Genomic DNA, 19966 nt, shown 5'->3' on the forward strand with positions numbered 1-19966 from the left:
AACATTGGGGTACAGATGGCCCTTCTTTTCACGACATCTGTATCTTTGGGGTAAATACCCAGGAGTGCAATTGCAGGGTCATAGGGAAGTTCTATTTTTAATTTCTTGAGGAATCTCCATACTGTTCTCCAAAGAGACTGCACCAACTTGCATTCTCACCAACAGTGTAAGAGGGTTCCCCTTTCTCCACATCCCCTCCAACATATGTTGTTTCCTGTCTTGCTAATTTTGGCCAAGTAGGAGGAGGTGCCTTTTCAACCTGTACCCTAAAGTGAGCTGATTACCTACCAAAGAACTCTGATCACCCATGAAATCAGCCTGAGATCAGAATTATACACATCTGGATCTCTACAGGGGCAGAAGACGCCAGTGGGCGGGTAAAGCGGAGTGGGAATGGCGGACTGATATCGGAAGATAAACAGAAGGGGGAGGGAGCCACCAGAGGTGACTGGTTGGAAAGTAATACCCCTAATATGAGTGAGAGTGCCCTGCATCTGGGGACCAGCATTAACTTAGAGCAGTTTTAGGTTTGCAGGAAACCGAGCAGATAGCGTAGAAAGTTCCCATGTATTCCCTGCCTGAACTCACAATTGCCCTATGATTAACGTCTCCCATCAGTGTGAGTAGTGTGGTGCCTTTGTAATAATTGTTGAGCCACCACTGAATACATTATTCTTGACTAAAGGCCATAGTTTACACTAGGGTTCACTCTTGGCGTGACGCAGTTGTCGGTTTTGACTAATGTCTCTGGGGAAACGTGTCCACCACCACCGCCTCCCACAGAATTCCCTCGTGCTCCACCTCCTCCTCCCTTCCTGCCCCGTGGACCCCTGATCTTTTTATTATCGCCATGGTTTTCCCTTCCCAGAATGTCATATGGTTAGACTCCTACAATACACAGCCATTCTAGACTGACTTGAGTTTAAAGCTGAGCTGGCAAGAAATTAAGGGAAAATGAATCCCAGGAAGCAAAAATAACAAGAAATGTGAAAAGCATGCCGGGGTCACAGACTAAGTGATCAGGTTGAAACAATTGGAAGAAAGAAGATGAGGCACTGCGTTCTCTGGATCAGAGTATGGGATGAAATTACTTCAGAAATCTAAAGCCCATTAAGGGACATGTTCCTGTTGTCGATAAACACACGAGCCCATCAATAGAGAAAGAAACAGGAGCTTGTCTCTCTTGGCCTGGGGTCGGGGTAGAGAGTAGACAACAAGTTCTGCCTGAGAACTCGAAACTGTGGGCCTGCCCTCACACATGGATTGGGTTAAAATTGACCTATCTGCATGCCTGGGAGCTCACCAGCTCTGACGCACAGTTCGCATGCCTCTGCATCTCCCAGGAAAGGCAAAGCAGCCTCTGTCAATCAGCCCCACTGACTGTAAGCTCACAGATCGTCGCCCACCAGATGGCTATGTTCCTCTCCCATGTGGTCAGCAGAAGGAAGAAGAGATAAAGTGACCACCGGAAGGCTGGGTCTTCCTGACAGCATTAATCCCAGTCTCCCTCAACAAATCCCTAATTCTTTTCTTTCTTTCTTTTTTCTTTTCCTTTTTTTTTTTTTTTAAGATTTTATTTATTTGTCAGAGACACAGAGAGAGAACACAAGCAAGAGGAGAAGAGGGAGAGGGAGGAAAGTGGGGAGAGGGAGAAGCAGGCTCCCTGGAGCAAGGTGCCTCCCTCGGGCTCCATCCCCGGACCCTGGGATCATGACCTGAGCCACTCAGGCATCCCAAATTCCCACATTCTAGAATGAAGGATTAGGGGCCATAGGTCCTATACTTCTTACCACCAATGGGCCCTTACCAAAGTACAAGATCAAGAAACTTTTAAAAACGTATCTAAGTCTGTAAACTGCAACTGAATACATGAATTACATTACTCAATGCTTTCAATAGAAAAATCACGATAAAAGATTCTACTAAAGTTTAAAACTAGTTAGAATTTACCTCATCAAGTTAACCTGCATCCTATTTTGGTTTTTCATCAGTCTTCCCTTTTGGAAAACTGCACTTACTTCTCCTTTGTGTTGGAACAGGAGCTCAGTGCAAAACTTGGAACTCAATCACATGACTATCTTACCCCAGGATCTTTATCCTTCTAAAACCTTATTTGAAATTTTTAAAATTTGACTTGTCCTGTTCCATGTATATTACAGTATTGTACTTGGTTCCAACTGGCTTTTAAAAGTAGGGGTTGGAAATATATTACAAATAAAATTAAACATTTTAATGAAAATCTAATATTCTCACACATAAAACTGAATTCCTTCTTGTTGAGCTTTAACTTTCATTGATTCCTGCAACTCAGCAGATGTTAAGTATCTAGGAGCAAGGTGCTCTGCTAAGTGTTTTGCATGCACTACATCTGTGTCAGATGGAAAGTATATAAACATTCAAAATGCAAGAGAGCAAATGTCATATGTAAAGTGGGAACAAATGCTAAAGAATGGAGGAGAGAAGGCTCTTTCACTCTCAAAAAAAAAAACCAAAACAAAACAAGATTATTTTAAGGAGAGTTTTAAAAGGGGAAAATGGCATCTTTTGGATCCAGAAAAATGTTTGCTTATATATCAACTATTAAATTTCTTGGTTGCTAAAAAAGAGACATCTTGAAAAATAATTAACCATACTTCTACTAGCTGGGATAAATACTGTGGCAACTGCTAGATAAATCCCACATGAAAGAATGCCTACTCAATTTGGGGGGGCTATATTAAATATTTTCATTTTTTTTATATTGTTTTAAAACAAAATTTTATGTTTTAGCTCATTTTTAAAAAATCACCTATGTATTCACTATTAAAGCACATGTAATCTTATTTAGTATATATCCTTAGCAATTCTTGGTGTTAGAACTTTTCTGAAACAAAAAGCCTTATTTCTCTTATTACCAGGATCTCAAAACAATATTTTAATGGCACACAAGCTAATTCATATGGACAAAAAGTCTTGAAATACAAAAAAAAATGTGAATTAAGAGTCATTTTTGTTATTTTCTGACTAACAGCAGTACTTCCAGCAGAATAAAAATTATGGTACTAAGGCATGTGAATATCAGAATTACTTAAGTTATTCAATTATACAACACTTTCCTTTCTTTGTGAAGGTAAGTGTACTTCACAGTGAACTGGGACTGGTAAGAAGTAGTTATTTGTTGCTACTGAGGATAGTGATAAAAAGAATAAATATAAATAAATTAACATAACAAGCATTTTTCTTTCATTTTTTCATTTTTAAAAAAATTTGTACTTTTCAAGTTTTTATTTTAATCCTAGTTAGTTAAAATACGGTGTTGTATAGTTCTAGGGGTACAATACAATGACTAAACACTTCCCGACATCACCTGGTGTTCACCACAAGTGCTCTCGTCAATCCCCTTCACCTGGTTCACCCATCCCCTACCCACCTGCCCTCTGGTAGCCATCAGTTTGTTCTCTATAATTAAGAGTCTGTTTCTTGCTTTCTCTCTCTCTCTCTCACTTTTTCCCCTTTTGCTTGTTCGCTTTAACAGGAGCGCTTTGGAATTTGACTCATAATGCTAACTGCTATGAGATCAGACTGTAAGCCAGACGAGATGGTATGGTCTTCTTTTTAAAAGTATCTTTTAAAAGAAAAAGTTTGGAATTAAGACCAATCTATACATAGAGTCACAATACCTGCTCTCTCGTTATCCCAAAGTTATACATTTTGGGAATTTGTCTAGATTTATGTAAGTGCAAACTTAAGCCTCTACTCACCGAACTTTCAACTGTATCAGAAGCATTATCTTCCACAAAGTACATCCCACATTTACCTATAGAAAGCATTCGGACATGAGTTTAAGAATGTATGCGTACTATTACCGTATGTGATTACAAATATGACCTCTGGAGTCTGTTGGCCTGAATTTAAATCCCAGCACACAGAAACTGTTCCTGTCACCCAATAACATTTTTTAATAGTATCCATGAAATCTCGGGTAAGTTGCTTTTTTTTGTCTTAACCTCCTGATTAAAAAAAGGGGTGAAGGAGGACTTTATTTCACAGGGTTACTGTGGGAATTAAATTAGAATATATGTAAAACACTTATTACTAGTATCTGGCACTCAGTGCTAAAAAAAAAAAAAAAAAAAAGTTGGCCATGTATTATTACCAGTACTCTTTTTATATTACTAGCATATTAATTTGCTTTATTTTCTTACATATTAGCTTAAGTCAACTTGTAAACAAATTTTCTAGCAAAAGAGGAATCCTTCATTATTTTTATCTAAACACTCAACAGAGCAGAGGAGACCTTAAAAGATAGCCCCCAAGTTCTGCTTTATAGGTTGGCTGTGTTAACACATGTCCCTACACTGTATGTCCAACGGGTAGGAATTTCTCTGGGGCTTGGCACTGTATGCCGGTCACCCTTGAGCACTGAGCACTGCTGGCTCAGAGAAGGGCACTATCTCCATCCTCACGACCATGGGGCTCAGTCCAGACAAACCTGAAGCTGTGCCTCTGGAGCTCTGGAGGCTGTAGCTTTAGTGTATAGCAGTGACTCTCAAATTTGAGGGTGCATCCGAATTGCTGGAGGGCTCAAAGAAATGCACACTGCTGGGCTCTGCCCCACAGAGTTTCAGCCTCAAGAGGTCTACGCTGGAGCCCAAGAATGTGTATTTCTATGTAGTTCCCATGTGATGCTGATGTTCTGGATTTGGAAGCCATGCTTCAAGAACTGGCCTACAGCATACACACTGGTTCCTTAAGGGAAGAGAGACCAAGTGGTGCAACCTTTTTTTTCTTTTTCCCCAAGTGGTGCAACCTTATTCCTTCATATCTTGAGGAAAAAATGTCTGACCAAATGTAATTATATAGATACCCATGGATGGACAACCTTGGCCTTTCTCTCAGAAGCACAACAGGGAATATAAATTATCGACTGTCTCAAGGTAGATATATTTCTTAGTATTCCAATAATTCTTCACTTTAAAAATAAAAAATGGATATAGGTAAAAGGAATGATTAAATATAAAGATGTATACTTACAAGGAAAGTCAACTTTATGAAAATCAAAATGCTATTCATGTGCTTTTTAGAAAATAAGATTGTCATTTCTTCACGTTTGTGGGTCATAAGCACTATATATAATGTTAAGGCAAAATCACCTATGTGCTGTTAGAGAAAGTTTATCTGATTTAATGGTATTTACAAGAAACAGTACTTCAAATTGTCTAAGAATAAAGACAGGGTGAGTATGTGTAAAAGTCTTCAAAGCATGACTTACCTAATAACAATTCACCAGCTGTCTCTCTAGATGGTGCAACGCTGATACATCTTCGATTCACTCTGTCAAAACATATTTAAAATCCCTATGATTAAGTGTTTTGACCAATTTTAGCGAGTAGAGTATAAGCTTTCTTTATATAGTAAAAGATTTTAGCATAGCAGACTAGAGTTTCAAAAGTATGAGAAGTCTTGTCTAAACTCAGTTGAAAATATTATCTCAAATTCCAATGCTCTAGTAGAGGAGAAGATAAAAACTTTTAGAGAAGGCTCATAACTCATATGCCATGTATATAGAATATAGGGATTCAATTTTTAAAAAGAAACTTCAGTATTTTATGTTTTCTAGTAATTAAACAAACATTGGATCAGGCCTCCGGTATTTTCAAAGACATTAAAAAATCTTTGTATTCTAGGAAAAACAGGGGATTTAGACTCAGAAAAGACTTATTCTTTTTTCAAGTCACTCACCTCCTTCAAGTCCGAGTTCTGTATCTACTAAATGAGCTCAGTAATAACTGCCACCACCACAACAAATGCTATCAATAGCTAACATATACCGACCCATTTGACATGCAACAATATGCTGATGCTTTAGGTATTATCTTTTTCGTGTCACAGATACAGACACTGACACAGAGAGGCTAAGTAGCTTGCCCAAGACCAGATAGTTAGTAAGACAGGGAACTAAAATTTGAACCTTTAGTCACTTGGGGACACGACCAGCGTGGTATCTGTTTCACAGACAACTACAAAGATAGACACATGCGGATAAGGGACAGAGCGCGATGCCTGAACGTCAACGGATCCTCACTATCAAAAATGTCTTTTCCTTCTGGATTTTGGTCATCCAACTTTGTCTTCTCTTGAGCCATGCACAGGACCTTTCCTAAAACCTCAGCATTTTCTGGAATAAAATATTACCGAAACACTACAATAAACTATTAGACTCTAACTCCTTCAACAAAAGAAAGGACATCTCACGGATTCACACTTACCTTATAGACTCACTCGCAGCTTTGTCTTTTACAGTCGAAGAGAAAGAAGAATGAGTTTTATCTTCAAACAGGAAAGAGAGCGGTGGTTTGACCACATCTGTTGAGGAAAAAAATACATATTGTCTTTATGTAATGATCATAGTTATGTGCTACATTTGTACATTGCATGAAGAAGTCATTTTTACCTTCCGATTTTTGTCTGTCCATAAGGAGATACTTATTTGGAATGGTTAAGTAACACCTCTGTAAACGTCTCCTCTCTCGATTCGGCCCTTCTGTTGGATCCAATTGCCAGGAAGTTGGATAGTAAAGGGGGTCATACCAGGCTGCTCTGCAAGTGAAAATAAAAGAAAGTTTTAAGGAGCAATCTATAGTATTTATAGCTTTAGATGAAATCATTATGGAACTTGAATAAGGAAATCAAAATTGATCTATTCAATTAAAAAAAAACCCAACTGCTTATGTAATTAGACTAGGGAATGCATACACATAGTACAACAGAGTAAGATTAAAAAACAAGTGTCCTTCTGCTCCTAAACCCCAGTCTTCTAGTTCCCTGCCTGGAGGCATGCTCTGCCATCAGTTTCTTATACCTGCTAAATTTTTAAAAAGATATATCACGACTATTCTGAATGCTTTAGCAACATGTGTGCTCTAGCAATACACTGGTTGGACCTAATACAGCCTGATAAGGAAAAAAAAATTAATTTTCCAAGTTAAGTTTCTATATTTCTCATCTTGCCTACTATTTAATATAATAAATAAAATTAGTTCATTTTCGTAGTACAAGCCACATTTCTTACAATGTTGAAAAATAAGTTCATATTTTATTTTTAAAAAAGATTTTATTTATTTGAGAGAGAAAGAGAACAAGCAAGGGAAGGGAGAAGTAGAAGCCGACTCCCCGCTGAGCAGGGAGCCTGACATGGGGCTCAATGAGATCATGACCTGAGCCGAAGGCAGGAGCTTAACTGACTGAGCCACCTAGGTTCCCCCAAAATAAGTTTATATTTAAATGAAAGAAAATGGTAGAACTATATTGAATATATTTTTAGAAATAGATAAGAGAAAAGAAAAATCACCCTAAATCCTACTATTCTAAACATACCAATTACTGGTAGAGATTATTTTCTTTCCTTTTTCAAAACCATAGTTAGAATTATTATATATATACATTTCTATATCCTTTGTTCTTTTACGGGACATATTTTAATCTTTATTATCATCACTGAAAAGGGCTGACTAATGCACTGGGTGGGCGTATTATAATGAATTTAACTCTATTACCATTACTATATATTTAAGTTGTTTTTAGTTCATTCACTAGTATAAATAAAACAGAGATGAACATCTTTACGTTTATTGCCTTTCTATATTTGGAATATTTTCCCTAGGAGAGAATTACTAAAATAGGATAACTGGAGCTAGAAATAAAATGTTTACAGGATTCCTGACATATGCTGTCAGAGTGTACAATGCCATTGAACCTCCAACCATGGACTAGGTTACATTTCTTCCTGCCGTGGGTATGTGAAACATAAAAGGTAAAATACGGTATTTAAAAGTTTTAAAAAATTAAATTAGACTCTAGCCATATTGAATATTTTCCTATATGTTTATTAATTTATTTTCTTATGTGGAAGAGTGTATTCACATCTTTCGCTCAGATTCTTGGGATCTTACATTTTACTTTTAAGTTGGCACAAATGTTTAAAACTATAAAAATATTAACTCTTTGATATAGTTGGTGAAAATAAATTTTCATGTTTTGTTGTTATAGTTGTTAAATACACTGGAAAAAATTAAAGCTTAAATCCATTTATTTCTTCTTGGTAGTTTTTTCTACAGTGTTTGAGCTTAGAGAGTTAACTATCTATCGCAGAGTTGATAAACACCCTGTTTTCTTCTACTTTATAAACTTTTTATGAGTTTATTCTTTTTTTCACCTGGGATTTCCTTTAGAGTTTGATGTTTAGTGCATTTTTAGCACCCCCAAGTCATGCTAATTAGTTAACCAAATTTAGAGATTAATACCTTAATTTTCCCCTTTTCATTAACTGTGATGCATCTTTTAAATTTTACATTAAAGTCTTATCTAGAGAAAGATCTATTTCTCAACTATCCTGGTTTTAGTGATTTCTCTATTCTTCTGCAAACATTACATTTTAAAATTAAAGCCAATATATAAGATTTTATTATTTGGAAGAGCTAATAACACCTCTCTTTCTCATAATTACCTGCTTTACCCCCAAGAGTTTAAATAAAGATTGTCATAGGATTATCGAAGATGAAATAAATCACAAGTGATTAAACAAAAAATATTTAAACTAATGAAATAATGTTATGATCTTTTTTTTTTTTTAAAGATTTTATTTATTCATTTGACACAGAGAGATCACAAGTAGGCAGAGAGGCAGGCAGAGAGAGAGAGAGGAGGAAGCAGGCTCCCCGCGGAGCAGAGAACCCGATGCGGGACTCGATCCCAGGACCCTGAGATCATGACCTGAGCCGAAGGCAGCGGCTTAACCCACTGAGCCACCCAGGCGCCCCTAATGTGATGATCTTTATGCCGAAATGAAAATAGCATTTCACATTAAAATATTCAATAGTAATGATGGACAACCTAAAATATCCTCCCACTTTGCTTACCTATCATGTGTCAGCTGTTGAATAAGCTCCTGCCAGTGTCTGCTGGCACTCAGATCTACTTTATACATTCCTCTGATATGCTGGATCACCTTTTTTCTCTCAATTCCTTGGGAGAGAGACACTGCCTGGGTGATGTCTGCAGCAATTTTGGATATATCCTTTGATTTTGAGTCCAGACGCTGAAAGAGACTAAGTAAATAAACGAGACGGCCCGTAAGTTAAGCCTAAGTGGACTGTTACACAGATACAAAAGCATGATACTGGAAAACTAAAAGTATGTGTGAAGTCGAATGAATTAAAAAAGGCACGACTTTCAGAGTATATAAAAGCCTACCTTTGTTGATTATTATTAACCGTTTTCTGCCAGGTGGCTTTATTTGTAGCTTCTTCAGTTTCATATTTCTTTTGTTCCTAAAAGATGTGGATAATAATATGTAGTATAAAATGTATTATTAATAATTTAACATTGGCACCAAGGCAAACAAACTAATTTTAAAACCGAGGTAACAAGGGGAAAAAAAATACTGTCCCCAAGACACCAGAATGTTAAAATACAATAACTACTTAAATAATGATATAATTCCCCTTTGTTTCTACACAATTTGGGGCACAGATGTGAGGGCAGAATAGTGAACAAGGGTGACAAACCTAAGGGGTTTGCACAGTTGCTTGCTTCAAGGCTGACGCTTCAACTTGTTTGTCACATAAAAATTTGTCCTTCACTGAAAGCTACTGATAAAGGGTAAGGATGACAATAATGAAGAAAATGCTCCTTACAATGAGCCTATTTATTCTCTCATAGTAAAAAAGCCAGATTGGGTAAAAAAAAAAAAAAAATCATCATCATTTCAAATTTATCATCCATGATATTCTATAATAAAAAAAATTCTTTCAATCCTCCTTTAAGTACATTTGATGGGCTCTCCTAAGAAAGCTGTCTTATGAATTCACTGACTCACCTCTTCGATCATTTTAATAAGCTCCGCTTTTGTTGCTGCTCTGGGAGGGGTGCACTTCTGCCCACACAGTTTTAAAGCGTTCATAAGCAGCTCCGCTGTGTCTAGTTCTTCCTCAGTCAATTCATCTTGGTGATTATGTATCAACTCTGACAAATACAAAACTAACTTGGCTCCATGCTTTAAGAGAAAGAAAATTTTTTTTAGTCATATAAATTTTTTTAATTTCTTACATTTAAATTATTTAACAGTAATTAAATTATATCACTAGATTTATTTGGAAGGTTCTGGTTAGAATAAAGCAGTAAAAGACATTTTGGGAACAATCAAAAAAATCGGGTTTTGCATTAGAAACACGGTGACATTAGGGTGTAAGCTAATTTTGATAGGTAAAATAATCTTATGTTACGTAAGATAATGTCTTTGGAAAAAGATTTCTATAATTTACTTTAAAATACTTCAAAAAAAGGAATGATGTCATTATGATAAAAGTATTAACAACTGTTAAATCTAGGTGATGGCTATATGGTACTCATTATACTATTCTGTTTCTCTTATTACATTTGAAAATTTTCATTGTAAGAGGTAAAATAAAAAAGAGAAAGGAAGTAAAGTAAGAGAGAAGGAAAAGAAAAGCAAGCAAGTTTTTGGGGAAAATTTTTTGGAGAAGATTTGCTAAAGGAATATAGGAAATAGGTGGGGATAAAGGAAAATAATTCTTAGTTCTTCTCATAGAAAAAAATGAACTGGAAGGGAAACTTTCCTTTAAATCTTCTAGGTAAGAGAATTATGCTCATTTAGTCTTTCTCCTTTGATTTCTGCTTGGTAGAATGAAGTTTGTGAAACATCCAGAACAAAACCCTGTCTTTGGATTAACCTGTAAGCAGTCTTTACTCCCTAGGGAGAGCTAATGGTAAAAAACTCTAAAACCAGTGAGATGTCAGCACCAGAACCTGTGCACAATGTCCGGAGAAGGGCTGGGTTAGGCCAACCTTATGAACTGCCCTGTAACCAAAATCAGAATGTTACTTAAGGTAATGCCAACTGTCTTTCATAGAAGAAATCTAAACCAATTTTGTTTCATGATTTTTTAAGTGGCCCTTCTATGCTACAGATCTTACACCTAATTGTTATGTTGTACACTATGTATTCTTTAAACATTAAGTATGCCAGCAAGTGAAACATGCAGAGTTTTACTTTTTAAAAATCTGCACTGATACAAATACCACTGCATTTGGCTTTATGACATTTTAAACTGTGAATAGTATTAAATGTCAACAAATGAATTTGGAAGCTCTTACATTTTGGATGATATTTAAATTAACACATGGAATCACATCATGTCACTTCCCAAAAGCATAAGATGAACATATGCAATGATGAAAATAGCAAAGCTCATTTTAATGAAACATTTTAAATTAGTCAGGAGACAGCTGCTTCCTGACCGAAAGAGAAAAATGAACAGACACTCTGCGAGTAAAAGGCCTGAAGAGTTGGCAAATAAAGAGAAACAGTAAATGACTAGACTATGTTCTCATGTGTGTCTTAAAGGTAATGCTCTTGATATAATCTAAAAATAGTTTAATATTCAGTGACATTCCAAAAATAATCTTGAAAAGCTATAAAAAATATTTTTATTCATCCCAAATATCCAAAAAACACATGGTTTTCTTAGACACTGAAGTTGTTTCTAGAATCTCATCTCAACATCTGATCAGTACTTTATTGACTGTAGTTCCTGGGACTAGAAAAGGTGTGATTAGGGATGAATGCGAAAAAGGGAAATGCCTTGTTTTCAGCCCTCAAAAAACTGATTTAAGGAACCAAATCTATCACATACAAATCCTTAGGAGATAATAAATGCTAACCTGTATGAAAATAACATTCTCAGGGATGTGTCTAAGAAGGAAGAGCTCTGAATGGACTAAGAAAGACAGATTTTGAAGGTGGGGAAAGGGAGCTGGGCATACGGATGAACTGACAGAACAGGTGTACAGACAGACAAGGAGAGGACGGAAGGCACTTCAGCAGAGAGGAAAGCATGAGCAGAGCGGCAGGTCAGTAAGAACGCACAGGATGTGAAGAGGTTGCACGAGACAAAGATGAGGTGACATTGAAAAGTGGAGTTCCAGACTGAGAGATTAATCAGACTCAAGTCATGACAGCAGAAGAGAGGTGCTGGGCTTTAAAAATCAAGCGGATTACAAACAGAATACAGCTTGTAAAAAGGAAGCTTTAAAAAGGCACAAGAACATCTCTAGATCCTGCTATGGAATGATCTCTAGGATGTACCATTAGTTGAAGAAAGTAAAGTGCAGAAGAGTGTGTACTGCTCTCTTTCTTTGTATTGACAAAGGGGGTGTGGATAATACACACGTGTGTATGTGCACATACATGTATGTGTGTGTGCACAGATTTACTTATATCTCTAAAAGAAAAAGTAATAATAAAAAAGATGGTGACCTACAGGGAAAAAGATGGAAAGAAGGGAGGGAAAGAGATTAAGAGCTAGAACCTCTCTGAATGAGCCATGTTTCACAGTTTTGATTTTGGAACCATGGTGACATTTCACATAATTAAAAACAAAGTTGGGGCACCTCGGTAGCTCAGTCAGTTCAGCAGCTGCCTTCGGCTCAGGTCATGATCCCAGGGTCCTGGTATTGAGCCCCATATCAGGCTCCCTGCTGAATGAAGAGCCTGCTTCTCCCTCTCCCTCTGTCTGTTGCTCTGCCTACTTGTACTCTCTCTCTATCTCTCTGTCAAATAAATAAATAAATAAACAAACAAATCTTAAAAAAAAAATAAAAACAAAGTTGAACAAGTAAAAACCCAACGGAGGGTGCCTGGGTGGCTCAGTGGGTTAAGCCTCTGCCTTCAGCTCCGGATGGGACCAAGCCCCGCATCAGGCTCTCTGCTCAGCAGGGAGCCTGCTTCCCCCTCTCTCTCTGCGCCTGCCTCTGCTTACTTGTGATCTATCAAATAAATAAATAAAATCTTAAAAAAAAAACCAAACCCAATGGAATCCCTAGAAATAGAAAACAAATGGCAAAAAAAAAAAAAAAAGAAGAACATGACTAGTTAGTTGAAGTTGGTGGCACAACTAAATACAGAAAATTATATGAAGTGTTTTTACAGTATTTTCATGGTGTACTCATAACGGTATCCTAAGAACAAAATAATTATGAGGAAGCCTTAATCTGTTCACTGGGTTTGTTATTAGTGATAATGTTGGTCATCCTATTTTGAAAATGTTCTATGTATATACATAGAGAGAGAGAGAGAGCACACATACAAATAAATATACTAATAACATCAGGAATCAAGGTTACAACATTAATAAAAGGAAATACAAATATAAAATCCAAGAAAATGTGGAAATATCAACATGAACTCATGATTCATTTTTCTTTCTTAAAAGATTCATATTCCTTAGCTTTTCCACCAGAAACACGAGAAGAAATAACAAACAAGTAGAAATGCCTGTTTCTAGTCCTTAAATTTATAATTTCTAAATACCATTATCTCATGAAAAGGAAAAAGGGTCTTCTTGGGGGAAAAGTCTGGTTCCAGATCCAGGAAGGAATGTGCAAGATAAACCTGGGACATTCTTCCGTTCCAGAAAGCAAAGCAGTTAATCATATTAGCTTGTTAAAAATTGGAAAGGCTCTGTTAAAGGCATGTAACAATCTGAGTCTACATAGGTGCTAATGTGACTATCAAACTGAACAATAACCACAAAGATTTGAAACTACTTTTGCAAGAAATACCTGAATTCATAATGATACCTCAAAAATAAAAACAAATACAAAAATTGGAGGCTGCTAGGGCACCAACTCATTATTCTAATAAACAGGGGAAAGAAACAAGAGTTGCCTTTCTTTCTTTTTCTTTTTTTTTAAAATTTTTTATTTTTTATAAACATATATTTTTATCTCCAGGGGTACAGGTCTGTGAATCACCAGGTTTACATACTTCACAGCACTCACCAAAGCACATACCCTCCCCAATGTCCATAATCCCACCCCCTTCTCCCAAACCCCCTCCCCCCAGCAACCCTCAGTTTGTTTTGTGAGATTAAGAGTCACTTATGGTTTGTCTCCCTCCCAATCCCATCTTGTTTCATTTATTCTTCTCCTACCCACTTAAGCCCCCATGTTGCATCACCACTTCCTCATATCAGGGAGATCATATGATAGTTGTCTTTCTCTGCTTGACTTATTTCGCTAAGCATGATACGCTCTAGTTCCATCCATGTTGTCGCAAATGGCAAGATTTCATTTCTTTTGATGGCCGCATAGTATTCCATTGTGTATATATACCACATCTTCTTGATCCATTCATCTGTTGATGGACATCTAGGTTCTTTCCATAGTTTGGCTATTGTGGACATTGCTGCTATAAACATTCGGGTGCACGTGCCCCTTTGGATCACTACGTTTGTATCTTTAGGGTAAATACCCAATAGTGCAATTGCTGGGTCATAGGGCAGTTCTATTTTCAACATTTTGAGGAACCTCCATGCTGTTTTCCAGAGTGGCTGCACCAGCTTGCATTCCCACCAACAGTGTAGGAGGGTTCCCCTTTCTCCGCATCCTCGCCAGCATCTGTCATTTCCTGAATTGTTGATTTTAGCCATTCTGACTGGTGTGAGGTGATATCTCATTGTGGTTTTGATATGTGTTTCCCTGATGCCGAGTGATATGGAGCACTTTTTCATGTGTCTGTTGGCCATCTGGATGTCTTCTTTGCAGAAATGTCTGTTCAAGTCCTCTGCCCATTTCTTGATTGGATTATTTGTTCTTTGGGTGTTGAGTTTGCTAAGTTCTTTATAGATTCTGGACACTAGTCCTTTATCTGATATGTCGTTTGCAAATATCTTCTCCCATTCTGTCAGTTGTCTTTTGATTTTGTTAACTGTTTCCTTTGCTGTGCAAAAGCTTTTGATCTTGATGAAATCCCAATAGTTCATTTTTGCCCTTGCTTCCCTTGCCTTTTGCGTTGTTCCTAGGAAGATGTTGCTGTGGCTGAGGTCAAAGAGGTTGCTGCCTGTGTTCTCCTCAAGGATTTTGATGGATTCCTTTCGCACATTGAGGTCCTTCATCCATTTTGAGTCTATTTTTGTGTGTGGTGTAAGGAAATGGTCCAATTTCATTTTTCTGCATGTGGCTGTCCAATTTTCCCAGCACCATTTATTGAAGAGGCTGTCTTTTTTCCATTGGACATTCTTTCCTGCTTTGTCGAAGATTAGTTGACTGTAGAGTTGAGGGTCTATTTCTGGGCTCTCTATTCTGTTCCATTGATCTATGTGTCTGTTTTTGTGCCAGTACCATGCTGTCTTAAGAGTTGCCTTTCTTAAATAGACTATGCTTCAGGGCTGTCAGATAGTGGATGAGGGAACAGTCTTCCTCTAGAAGACTCCGAGCTAATAGATGCTGGCAGAATGAGAAACTCTGAGAAAACACTGTTTTGCAATTCCTAATGAAAAAAGTGGATCTTGGCAGCTATTATCAGTGGTGGCTAAAACTACTAGGCTAAAGATGGAGGGTGAACTTTGTAATGAATGGATCAGGCTAATATCATTTCAAAAAGCAGGGCAATGAGACATTCTCTGTCTCCTGCTATGCTGTAATGGAAAATGCAAAGCATCCTTAATAAAACAGTCTTAAAACAAACAAACACAAAACCAAACGGGAAACCAGAACTGGAATCTAAGAAGCCTTGAAACCTACAGCCACAAGCATATGATCAGCTCAATCCAGAATATGGGAAATCCCAGTTCCATCAACAAATGGCTGACATTTAAAAAAATGGCTGGGGAGGGTACTTGCCAGGGATTAAAAAGATTTAGCATACATCAAGCCAATGCCATGTGTGGGCCTTGTTTGCATCCAGAATCAAGCAAACTATTAAAAAATTATAAGACTTAGGAAAGTTACACACTGAGTATTAGATGACATTAAAGAACTGCCGTCATTATTGAGCGTGACAAATTTTGTAGAAGTCCTTGTCAGGCAGAGATATAGACAGGTAAAGAATTTACAGGTAAAATGATTTGATACCTGACATTTATTTCAAAACACTGCAAAGGAAAGTTAAAGTTGGGTAATGGTCATGTGGATCCTTGTTTGATTTCTCCCAACTTTTAGGTATCTTTGAAAGTCTCTATAATAAACTTAAAAAAACCAGGCACAGGGGCACCTGGGTGCTCAGTGGGTTGAACCTCTGCCTCGGCTCAGGCCCTGGTCTCAGGGTCCTGGGATGGAGCCTCACATTGGGTTCTCTGCTGGGCGGGGAGCCTGCTTCCCCCTCTCTCTCTTCCTGCCTCTCTGCCTACTTGTGATCTGTCAGATAAATAAATAAAATCTTTAAAAAAAAAAATGGAAGCCAGGTACAATAATGTGGTTTTGAGGTAAAGAAGAGGTTATTGTAGTGATCTGAGCACGGGGGCGAAAGTCTGAACTACGGTGGGGTGGGTAGAAGACAGTTAAAGACACTAAATAAATGACTGGCTTTGGTGATGACATGATTTATGGGAGAGGAAAAAGTCAGCCATTGTCCACAGGAGACTGCGGGCTGGATGTGCTTCTGCCTTGGGAGAGGGAAGACAATGGCCTGGGGGCATCTAAGAGAATCTTAGTAGTAGAGAGAGCATCACTTCCAAACTATAGCCTTTGGTTCTTAAAATGATATATCTGAGTTGCCCAGGTATTAAAAGGGATGCCTGTTCGTACATATCCCCTATTACTGTACTTACAGAGATACAATTTACATACAGGAAAGCATACAGATATTAAGTGTTCATTTCCGAGTTTCGACAACTGCACACATCCATTTTAGCACTACCCAAAATAGGATGTAGGACAGTTTTATTGCTCTAGAAAGTTTCTTAATTCCCCTTTCCAATCAATTCACATTCTCACTTCCCCCTTCCTCATGGACACAACTACTGTCCTGAATTCTACTACCATATCTTAATTCTGTCTGTTCTCAGACTTCATATGAATAGAATCACAGAATGTGTGCTCCTTTGTGTTTGGTTGTTCCTTTTGCTAACATAATGTCCTTGAACTTTGTCCATAATGGCAGTTATATCAATAGTCCGTTTCCTTTTATTGCTGTGTAATATCTATTATATAATCATATATCGCAATCTGGTTATACATTGGCTTGTTGATTGATATTTGGTTTTTTCCAGTTTTGGGCTATTAGCAAAAAGGTTGACATGGATATTCTCGTACAAGTCCTTTTATGGATGTATGTTTAATTTCTCTTAGGTAAATACCTAAAAATGGAATTTTAGGGTCAGGTTAAGTATATGTTTAATTTTATAAGAAACTGCTAAACAACTCTTTAAACTGGTTGCACCATTTAAACTCTCCATCCATCACTCTTTAAGTGTTAGAATTTACAGACTCTGAAATTCTTTTAAGTATTTCAATGTTGATCATTCCAAATGATTAACACATTTTAAAAAATTTTAACTTTAATATAAGCATTTAAAAAATATATTGCATGTACTACTGTTTGAGCTACTCAATTTAGATGTCCTATGGATAATATAATGCTTTTAAAAAAGAGGTGAGGGAAATAGGAAAGGGAGGTGAACCATGAGAAACTATGGACTCTGAAAAACAACCTGAGGGTTTTGAAGAGGCGGGAGGTAGGAGGTTGGGGGAACCAGGTGGTGGGTATTGGGGAAGGCATGGAGCACTGGGTGTGGTGCAAAAACAATGAATTCTGTTACGCTGAAAAGAAATTTTAAAAAAAGAAAAAAAAGAAAACACTTGAAGATTTAGTAAAAAAAAAAAACTACAAGGATCTTATAAGAGCTCAGATACAGAATTCTTAATTTCAGCCCTGGAGGAAGGAATGGGAAATAAACAAAGAGGTCAATTTGAATCTGGTATGGAGCATCTGAAGAAAGACTTCAGTAGATTTTTGGTAAGAAAACTATGTAAAGGATATTTGGCATGAAAATTATCTTCGGTTCTTGTTTGTTCAGTTTTATATTTCACCACTATTTTTTACTTATGAATTGTTGAGACACTTACTTGCAGGGATGGACTAAGACAGTCTCGTAGTATTTCCTGATGATTTGGTTCACGAACTATTTCAAAAATTTGCTTTCTCTCTTGAGAAGAGTGCGCTGGTGACAAAATGTGTGCTAGGAGTCTGCCAAGCTGCATTCGGAAGGTTTCCTTACAAGACCATAAGATTTTAGGCCACTGCTGCTTGGAACCACCGGTTTTACTTGAACCCTTCAATCAGAACAGTAACAATCATGATCTGACTCCTCAAGGAATAATACACTAACCTCTCTACACAGCCCTAAAGAAGATCACAGGTCATGTTTTACTGTAGATTGTTTTTTTAGTAGTAGAAATTAGAATGACATATACCTCCCTACGTACAGATAGTTAAAAAAAATAGACATACACTGACCTTTACAGCAGCATTGTTCAAAAGAGCCAAGAGGCTGAAACAATCCAGATGTCCACTGATGGATGAGTGGATAAACAAAATGTAGTATATACATAGAATGGAATATTATTCAGCCTTTAAAAGGAATGAAGTTCTGATACATGCTTTAACATGGATGAACTTGAAAATATCACGTTAAATGAAATAAACCACATAAAAAAGGATAAATATTGTATGAAATATTGTACTATAAAACTTATATGAGGTATCTAGAAAGTTAAATTCATAGAGACAGAAAGTACAATAGTGGTTCTCAGGGGCTGGGGGAGGGGGAGTATGAGGAATTATTATTTAATGGGTACAGAGCAATTTGGGATAATGAAGCAGCTCTGGAGATGGAGAGTGGTAACGGTTGCACAACAATATGAAAGTAGTTAGTACTGCTGAATTATACCTTTAAGATGGTTAAAACAGCGAATTTTATGTTATGTGTATTTCACCACACACAAAAAAGAGAGAGGTGGGTTAAGAAGCGAAGGTCACTTGAATTACCTAGGACTTAGAAATTTTAAACTAAAAAAAAAGAGAACCATCAAAAAACAACAGTAGATTAATTTTACAATATAAAAGAGAAGGAATCATAATAAAGAATTACTGTTAAAATATGGAGTATAACAGTCACAAAATAAGAACAGCATATAAACTGACCACCAATATTCCGTAATAGGTTACAAAATAAGCTGCTTCAACTGTGGTCCAGCTAAGGCTATCTCAATCTTGACCAAATCTCCTATATCTGATTTAAAACTGGAATCAGTGCATTTTAGAATTTATTCTGGGTTTTGGAATTGGCTCTCCAAATTACTGCCAGTCCTAAGGGCCCTATATAAATCATTTGATTCTAAGTAAAACCCGCAGACACCAAAATCCAGTTTAGATTTAGAGATTGGCAGAATTGTGGTTCATGAGTTCCACTAGAATGAAATTGACTTTTGTTGTCTATGAAGTGTACTAACTGATTTGCTTCCTAGGTCAACTATATGTGACCCACAGATATCCAAGTGCACCAGTGATTAATGGAGCCTGATACTTGGTAGTATTTTCTTTAAAAATTTGAAGGCATTAGATATGTTTAAGCCAAGATTAACCTTTATAATAATTCAAAATAATAATAATTCAAGAGTAAGTAGACACATAAAACCCTAATCCTTTTGTGTGTATGAACATGTCCCATGCAACTCATTTACTTACAATAGATACTTTGAATCCTTCTATCAGATATGTGAGTATCTCCTTCTGAAATGGATTGAAAATGGAAGGCTGTTCATGATGAACATCTTCAGAAATTTCAGTCTGGGAAACTGAGATCTTGCTTTGAGTTGCATTTTCTGGAGTACTCAAAATGTCAATAATATCTGGATTAAACTCTTTAAATTAAAAGAATAATAAACAATTAGTCACATCACTGATGCCTAGCCATTAAAAATGGACATGAAGCTAGTAAAAATATTCTATGTAATTACCAATTCAGTTGTCACAACATATAAATGTGTAACAAGTGTATTAGGTATAGAAGGTAACAATATAATAAATTCACCCAAAACAATGTAGAAATGTATGCCATATAATTCTAAATTAAATATTTTATTAATGAAGATGAGTTAAATTGCAACATTATTAAAGTTATGAGGT

General features: G+C 36.8%; 1 protein-coding gene across 7 annotated transcripts in view; it reads right to left on the reverse strand.

Moving 5' to 3' along the window:
* Window positions 1-19966, reverse strand: part of LYST (lysosomal trafficking regulator) — a 174117-nt gene that overhangs the window by 48516 nt on the left and 105635 nt on the right. For all 7 annotated transcript variants that reach the window (XM_032313704.1, XM_032313702.1, XM_032313699.1 and 4 more), the window contains 9 exons: window positions 19526-19701; window positions 17905-18111; window positions 9857-10033; window positions 9232-9308; window positions 8898-9086; window positions 6434-6579; window positions 6249-6345; window positions 5252-5313; window positions 3741-3796 (listed from right to left, as the gene is read on the reverse strand). In XM_032313704.1, coding sequence (XP_032169595.1) covers window positions 3741-3796; window positions 5252-5313; window positions 6249-6345; window positions 6434-6579; window positions 8898-9086; window positions 9232-9308; window positions 9857-10033; window positions 17905-18111; window positions 19526-19701 — 1187 coding nt within the window. The remainder of the gene's footprint in view (window positions 1-3740; window positions 3797-5251; window positions 5314-6248; window positions 6346-6433; window positions 6580-8897; window positions 9087-9231; window positions 9309-9856; window positions 10034-17904; window positions 18112-19525; window positions 19702-19966) is intronic.

The sequence above is a fragment of the Mustela erminea genome, chromosome 14 (genome assembly GCF_009829155.1).
Source record: "Mustela erminea isolate mMusErm1 chromosome 14, mMusErm1.Pri, whole genome shotgun sequence".
NCBI lineage: Eukaryota > Metazoa > Chordata > Mammalia > Carnivora > Mustelidae > Mustela > Mustela erminea.